Source organism: Arachis stenosperma, chromosome 9 (assembly GCF_014773155.1).
Source record: "Arachis stenosperma cultivar V10309 chromosome 9, arast.V10309.gnm1.PFL2, whole genome shotgun sequence".
NCBI classification, from domain to species: Eukaryota; Viridiplantae; Streptophyta; class Magnoliopsida; order Fabales; family Fabaceae; genus Arachis; species Arachis stenosperma.
Genome location: NC_080385.1, coordinates 11,974,814 through 11,983,585, shown reverse-complemented (window position 1 = coordinate 11,983,585; position 8,772 = coordinate 11,974,814). Strand labels below are relative to the sequence as shown.

The 8,772-nt window shown below is 29.5% G+C and overlaps 1 protein-coding gene across 1 annotated transcript; it reads right to left on the bottom strand.

Moving 5' to 3' along the window:
- On the bottom strand, positions 1-2,267 carry LOC130949063 (NAD-dependent protein deacetylase HST1-like). The gene is made up of 5 exons (XM_057877891.1): positions 2,196-2,267; positions 1,630-1,655; positions 1,400-1,486; positions 912-1,175; positions 1-244 (listed from the first exon to the last, which is right to left on the bottom strand). Exons 1-5 carry the CDS (start codon positions 2,265-2,267, stop codon positions 1-3), a joined length of 693 nt encoding a protein of 230 aa, XP_057733874.1.
- Between the last annotated feature and the right edge of the window lie 6,505 nt (positions 2,268-8,772).

Below are 8,772 nucleotides of genomic sequence, written 5' to 3'. Positions count from 1 at the left end.
TTAAATTGGATCAGCAAAAAGGACAATTTGAGGATTGGCAAGAATATGCTCTTCAGGATCTGGTTGAGCATCGTCTTGCTTGCCATCATCATGTGATGGTCTACGATTCGGGGTTTGAAGAGGAGTAGGGGCAATATTGACACTACAATCTTCTTTCTCAGAATCTTCTTCCTCAGAAGACACACGCACATGATTATCAACACTTGAAGGTTCGTGACTCTTGTTCTTCACATTCTTGCAAGTTCTTCACATTTTTGTTTCCAAGAAATAATTATTAGTCATACTTATCAACACTCATCATGGCAAATTTAATACATGTTGTATAATTTTAATGATTTTTCAATGAAGCAACATAGTTTAATTTCATAAAGAGTACACAATCTTACTTTGATAGAGCATTTATTTTGTTATTGCTACATATTGTCCAACTCAAGAACAAAATGCAGATATCTTCACAAAACTTTTGAAAATTTAACTATCTTACAAATTAAAAAAATGCTCAAAATACTTAATTCTACGATTTTGATTCAAGAGAGACAATGTTAAATTAAATCAAATTTTAGTTGAAGTCATCACTACCTCTAAGAATTTTAAATTAATCAAGCTTCTACCAATAGAAATTAAAAATTAAAGATCTTTGACTAGTCATAGATATTGCTTAGTTATTAACACGAGTATAAATTTACTACAAATTATACCTTATAAACTTTTAGACTTATAGATATGATTTACTTATTATAACCAATTTGCAGAAATAAAATTCTCAAAATATCAAAACTTATGCTATATATTATTTGAAAACAAAATTGCACGTGGATTCATTCCATGTAGGATTTCATAATATCCTTTTACTAGTGAATAGTATTGTTAAAATAATGACACATAAAAACTCGATGGAATGAAAGGAGTACCTTGCAATTGGTCGTCTAACACCAGAGGAGACTTTAACATTCGCATTATAATCAGAGTCTTCTTTATCATCCTTAGTTTTTTCTTCTTTCTCTTCCTTCTCCTCTTCCTCGTCTTCGTCGTCGTCCTCCTCTTCTGACTCCTCTTCTGACTCAGAAAAAAAGGGAGATGGATTTGCAATAAAAGGACGTGATGACAATGCCTGTGAAGGAGTATTGTGACTGTTGTTTCTCTTCTTGAGATTCTCACGAATTCTTGATTTTATTCTTCAAGAACACAAAAACTCATTTAAAAATTATTTAATTAAATATGATTATTCACACGAAGATATCTTCACCTAAAAATAATAGTTAAAAATCTTTAAATAATTACTCAATTAACGTTTCTTAAATCACAGTGATTTAAAATATATGTGGAATATATATATATATATATATATATATATATATATATATATATATATATATACTGAATTCTTTTTTCACCATACCTAGCATCAAAGTCATTCACGTAATCACGCATATGATGGAGGCTCTCCTGAGTCTCCCAAGTGTTTGATACATCATTGCATCTTGCCCTATTAATATTTCACCACATACATAATTGAAATATCTATTTGATAATGTAAGTCATCAAAATTCAAAAGCAATAAACAATAACAATATAGGTATAATAAAATAGAAGAAAAAAGCATTAATAATAATAATCATGAGCACTAACCATTTGAGCATGTACTGTGGCTTACCCTGTATATGACATTCCCATATTCAAAGATTTTGATTAGCATTTGATCATGATAAACCAATAGATAACAATAACATATACCATAATGATGAAGAATAATATATTAACATATAATAAATTAAAATTATAGAATCCAAATTGTATCCATATTCATCAAATTCATTATTCTTAATAAGGTGACAAAGTCTTCAATCAATCACAGACTATTTTTTTGTAAAAAAAAGTATTCAATGAATACAAAATTAAAGTCAGCAAAAAAACCTTAATCAGTAATCTCATACGTACAAATATATGTTATTTTACATATTTTCACAAAATAATTAATTTTTAGAATAATCAAACATTTAATAAAAGAATAAATAAATCTGTTTTTTCAAAGTATAATTAAACTTTTTTACAACAGTATATAGCCAATTTTTTCCTATGAACATCGAATATATATTCTTAATGATAGTTAAATGATAACTAATTTTTTATATTTTCATATAACTTATTTGATTTTCTATATACATCAATCAGAATATTGTAATAAGATGATATACCCGATGGATTCTCTTACGGCGAATGGAGTGGACTTCATAAGTGCGATTATCAATCTCTTTTTTGGGCGGCATTGTTGATTGTTTTCACTCACTCTTAAGTTTAAAACAAGACTCACCAATTATATATATATATATATATATATATATATAGAGAGAGAGAGAGAGAGAGACTCTTTTAATGCGTGGATTTAGCACTTAATAAAGTTAACATCTAATGCATTTTTCAAATTTGGTAATATTTGAGTATAAATAGTATTTTAATAAATGTGTATCTTTTCTCTTTTGTTATTTGGAAATTTTTTTAAATATATTTCTCTATCCTCTGAATTGTAGATACGTATGTACGCTAAAGAAGGAAACATATATATTTTTTACTTATTTGCAAAAATGTCAAAAGAATTTATCAAATAATTCATCCCTTAATAAGAGAAAAATGTGTCAGAATTTATTTTTGTGTTATTCTGTTCCATATGTAATAAAATCATTCTCATAAGCTTTAAATATGAGATTAGAAAGATATGCATCTAGGGTGAAAATGTTATATATTATGGCATATAAAAAAGATAAGTTTTCTAAGATTATTGCCAGCAAAAATATCTCTTTTTGATAAGGCTGCAATAATGGTATTTATGGTAAGTTTAGAAACAAAATTTAAAAAGTTAATCAGGTAGCTACAAATCATAATGTTTAGAAGTAGGTAAATTAGATATTAACAATGAGAAGATAAAGTCAGAAAAAGAAAATTAACTTAGTATTTCAAATACTGTCCAATCTAATATAAACAATAAGATAAGTCAGATGATAAAAATAATAGAAAAACAAGAGACGAAGAATCTTACGTATATTAAATAATTCTAAAAAAATATTAAAATTTAATGTATTTTAAAAATATATTAAATATAATCTTTGTATAAATATCAATACATATATATTATTAACTATATATGATTAATCATAGTTAAATCCAATTAATAAAAAATAAAAAATAAAAAAATACCCTCTTCTTTTTTCAGGGAATATCCTCAACCTCCAATGAGTAAGGTCATTGAAATGCTTAAAAGAAACATTGATCTATTGCAAAGTCCACCTAAATCTAAGCCTTTTAATTTTTTTCCAACTAAAACCAAAGTGAAATTTTGTACAACTTCTAACACTGATGATTCATTTTCCTCTGCTAATTAGTATAATCATAGATAAATTTTTTTTAGCATGTTAATAATTCACCTCTTTTATTAATTATGTGGTTAAAAATTTGATCACTACTCTTGAAACTATAGTATCACTTTTGTAGTCAAATATTTATGAAATGATTATTGTAGTAGAGAATCTTTTATTATTTACATGCTATGTTAGTTTCTAATTTAATATATATATATATATATATATATATATATATATATATTACTAGATATCTTTAATGACATTTCATTAAAAAAAATCCTAAAATAATCAATCATAACTATACTGTATATTATGGATTGGTAAATTTATTTTAGGCGAGTTAGATCTTGAAAGAGATATATAATGTTTAAATTAATTTTGTTTGTATATCTTGCATCTATATCTATTAAAGACTTGTTGTTGATGAGTTGACTATTTTTGATCTGTGAGTTTTGTCTTGTTAAGAAGGTGATAAGTTTCTAATTTAATACCTTATTTTATATTTATTAAATAAAAATATTTAAGCTTATCATGTGATTTTAGGACATGTATTAGCTAAACCCTTTAAATAAATACTCTTAGGCTATTATTAAATAATTTATGGTCATAATCAGATAAATATTTATTACGACAATAATCGCACTAGTTATAATAACAACATTAACAACAATATAATTTTGGTGTTTTCAATGAAATTAAAATTACCAATCATAAACTGCTTGCAAAATCATCAAGTTTCTTACTAACATTAGACATGTTCAAGATCTAGTTCGGTTCGCAATTCGATCCGGACCAAGACATATTTTGTCGGATTTGAGTATGTTATTTTTTTCTGATGTTATTTTCGAGTAGTGTTATGCTTCGAGTCATATGGCTCGTTCAGCTAAAAACTATTTTTTATAATAAAAATATATATTTTAAAATGAATTAATAATGTCATATTATATTTTTATATTTTAATTAATAATTTTATTATATAATATTATTTTTGCTTTAGAATAATTTATTTTAGAATAAATATGATATAACATTTATTAGATTTAATTTTTATAAATAAAATTTTATTATTTTAGTAAATAAAATTTACAAAAAATTGTATATATTATATAATAATTTTTATCAGGTCAATCCGATTTATTCCGGACTGCTTTCGAGTCGAATTGCAATAGATTTATTAATCTTTTATGGTCGAGTTAAGGTCCGATGCATGAAATATATTATTATTATTGTTGTTGTTGGCCATAACTATGCCTACTACCAAAAGAGTAAAAAAAGTACCCAACAAAATAATTCATATAACCAACCCGTACTTCCTAGAAAAAAAAAAAAAAAAAAAAAAACAATTTCTATATCATTCATAACTTCACTGCACATCCGTTAGGCCCATTAACCCAAAATATTCAATCCCACTCTTCTATTAAGCATGTTTCATTACCAAGGTTATTAGTGTTACATCACACCCACCCATTCTAAAAGGCACTAGCGCTAACAGCCTTCAACCTGAAAATATTGGACCATACCTGACAAGAGCCAAACATCTAATATTCATACATGTGGATGTCTCCCTCAAATCACACCATAGAATTGTCCTTAATCAAAATCAGAAGCGACTAACCATTGTAATTGACTAATTGATTATAATACAATGTTGGACCAATATTGACCAATGATTATTTTAAAATATCTTAAAAAGATCGTCAGGCTTAATAACTCTTGCTATCCTTTAAATCATTCACCACAAGTTTACATGAAACATCAATCTTAAACACTATTAAATCCATAGTTAAAATGGTCTTTTTATTCAAACAAGACAAGTTAATACATAAAAAAATTAGGCTACACAATATGAAATCAACGGAGAGCGTTGGTTTCTTATAGTTTTGTTTTATGGTTGTCTTTTTGTTTCAATATTCTCTATCGTTTTCAATTTGAACATCATCTTCTTTTTTTTTTTTTTTTTCACTTAATATCTTCATATGCATAGTTTAAATTGATCATAGATTAAAATTAAGAAAGAAGTAACATAAATTCTAATAAAATTTAGAAAGAAAATTTTTCTTCTCATAATAATCGTTCTCTAATTTACTATTTTTTTTTTAAATTTGTATATCTCTTAATTTTCTTATATATGCACCTCCTATTTAATTTGAATTTCTTTCGTTTTAAATTCTTTATCATTGTTATTTTGATTTTTCTTGCACTCTTCCTATGTAATTAGATTGACGTTAGAAATAAAAATAAAAAAAAAGACAAAAATCCTAATAAAATTTAATAGTGTGTATTTTCTTCTCATCACTCCGATCCTTTAAAATATTTACTTTTCTTCAAAAATGTTATTTTGTTCTTTCTAGCTAATTATTGTTTCTCTTTTTTTGAATAGCTTGAATTTACAGTACAAAGAACCATCTCGTTGTGAGACACGTGTGGGATAAATTCTGAGAATAATGCTGTTGTAATCAGATGTCTGATATTTGTAGTACCGTTTTAGAAGTGTTCATATGATGTAAAGAAAATTATGTTGTTAATCAATAATAACATACGAATGGATATTTCGCTGAGTTATTATGTTTCTGTATCGGACACATTTTGGATACGACATTCATCGACACTCGTCTGACACGCGTGTTTTAATAAAAAATAAAAATTTTTTCTTTAAACACGTCTGAACACACCTAAATATCATCACATATCTGTGTGTCTAGTCTTATTCTTAACATATATTTTTAAAACAAATTTAGATATAATATATATTATTATTTATTAAAACAAAAAATATTTTAAATACTTGATATAATTAAAATAAGACATTAAAATAATTAAAAATTTTAATTTATATTTTAATATCAATAAAATATCAAAATATCATTATAATTTATCTAAAAAAATATTTTATATTTTATATATATGTGTGTCCCGTATCATATAAGATTTTAAAATTCGCGTATCAGCGTGTCCCGTGTTGTATTGTGTCCCGTGTCCGTACATCATAGATAATCACAAATAGATTTTTTTTTGGATGGGATTATCACAAACAAATTAGATTAGGGTGTATTTTACATTTTTTGCCGCTGGACTTTACGGGGCCGATAGGTGTTTTATGTTATTTTGTGGCCTCTTGGTTAACAGAGTTGCATTGATTTTTTTATTTTGTCATGTTTTAATATTGTCGTTCCAATAATTCAATCCAACATGGTCCTAGTATCTCATTCTAAAATATTTAAAAAGCCAAGAGTAATTGGTCATTTCAATCCTAAATGATCTTGAGCAGTGGCGGAATTTGAAACGAAATTTTGGGAACGAAATTTTGGGGAGTCAGATAAAAGATAGTTGTCAAAATATTTTTGATATGGACCCATTTAAGATAAATTCGTCTAACCTCATCTCTCTGATTTGGGTGATATTGCCAAATTTGAAGCCATTTTCAGGATATCGTTCCAAAGAATAAAGGTCAAACTCATCAGATACAACTCTTTAAACTTTTGAAGGTTGTATCTTACTTTCTTCGTGATTCATTAAAGTAGAAGAACTATCTACAGGTGTTGATTGTAAAACCCGGTTAATTAACGGCTAATTAACCCATAAATGAGAATTTATTCTAGAAAGCCTAAAATGTGATTTTTATGGCTAAATGTGATAGAGGAGACTGAGACGAGAATTTTGGTACCAAATTTATGGAATTCGGACCAAGATTGGACCGAACGGGCCAAACCGGGCCAACCGGACCCAAAGCGGGCCCTTGACCCAACATAACTTAACCAAAACCCTAGTTTTCAGCACTCTCTCTCCTCATTACACACTAAAACACGCTGAACTTAGAGAGAAGGGAAGGAAGAACACTCTCTCAACTTCTTTCTCTCACTTGATCTTCAAACCACCATAACTTTTGATCTAGAGCTCCGATTGCCGCTCCGTTTGCGGCCACGCGTTCACCGCGGAGAGCTCTACAAAACTCATACAATTAATCTTGAGGTAAGCCACAAGTTTCTGTTCGAAATTCCAGCCCTTATTTTCGAGTTTCATGGGTAAAATGTTGAGATTTTGGGTTCTTTGATGTTATAGGACCCAATTCTCTTGAAGGAGAAGGTTAATCTTGTCTCCTTGGACCTTGGGTGTGGTAAGATTCTCAACCCTAGTGTATTTTGTTGTTCTATGATGTTTGGGTTTTGAGATGTTGTGTATGGGTATGATGGTTGTGGCTTAGGTTGTGTATGTGTGGATATTGGAGCTTGATTGGTGACTTTGAAAAGCTTGGAAAGGGTTTGGCGGTGAAAAATCTGTTCTTGGAGGTGTTGAGGCCTTGAGAGCTTGTGGATAAGTGGTTTGGAAGTGCTCCGGTGGAGCTTGGGAAATTCGGCTAAGGTATGGTTTCGGTTTCCCGTATCTAATATGTAATGTGGTAGGAAATACTTAGGCTAGAGGCCCTAAGATAGGCATTGAATGGTTGATGTTGTTAAATGATTGAGATATATGATGTGGTCATATATGTGATGATGAGTATTGATGCCTTAATGGTATGATGTATGAGAAGTATGCATGTTGTGATATATGCTTGATGATTGGTTATGGTTGAATTGTGGGTTGAACCATGTTAATGGTGAGTATGATATTGATTATGTACAATGATGATTTATTGGAATTGATGTTGTTGAAAATTGGCATGAGGAATAGTATATGATATGTCAATATGTTTGAGTTTGAGCCACTTGGGTGAAGTGGGCTAAAATGATGAGATAGTGATTTTGGTAAATTGTGGTAATGTGTCAATGTGTGAGTTGAGGAGGCTTGATGTTGAATTTGACACCTTTTGATTGATTTCAAAGAAAAGAGATGAAATTGGCATGTTTTGATTGACTTTGAAAAGAGTTGAAAATGGTTTGTTTTGAAAATGGCATATTGTGGTTTTGTGTGAAAATATGGTTTTTGGGCATACTTTGACGGGACATAACTTGGACTACGGATCTCCGTTTTGTACCAAATCTGTTTAAAAATGAAATTGGATCCGGGATGTCCATGCCGTTCGAAGAACGGGTGAAAAACGATTTAAAATGAGGAAGTTATGTCCGTTGGAAGATTGGGGTTTAAATCTGTGAATTCTGCAGCTTTTAACTTAGAAAATATTTAGCAGAATGACCCCTTGCGCGTGGGCGCACTTGGCGCGTACGCGCCGATCTTCCAGAAAGCGCCATCCACGCGTGCGCGTGATGTGCGCGGGCGCGCCGATTGTGCTGCACCCAATGCCCAGCCATTTTCCAGAGAGTTATGCCAGAACTGTGCCAGTGTTGTGCCTGGGGCACGAGAACACCCGCGCGTACGCGTGGTTGACGCGTACGCGTCGATTGGCAAATTTTGAATCCACGCGTTAGCGTGCATGACGCTTGCGCGTCGATGAGTTTTTGAGGCCATCCACGCGTGCGCG

What these genes read in the sequence shown, in the direction of transcription:
- LOC130949063 (XM_057877891.1), bottom strand. Translation starts at nt 2,267, where the DNA reads ATGCCGCCCAAAAAAGAGATTGATAATCGCACTTATGAAGTCCACTCC. An exon ending in CCACAGTACATGCTCAAATG is followed by an intron (nt 1,487 to 1,629) that starts GTTAGTGCTCAT and finishes AAATATTAATAG; the next exon opens with GGCAAGATGCAATGATGTAT. An exon ending in GTGAATGACTTTGATGCTAG is followed by an intron (nt 1,176 to 1,399) that starts GTATGGTGAAAA and finishes GTGTTCTTGAAG; the next exon opens with AATAAAATCAAGAATTCGTG.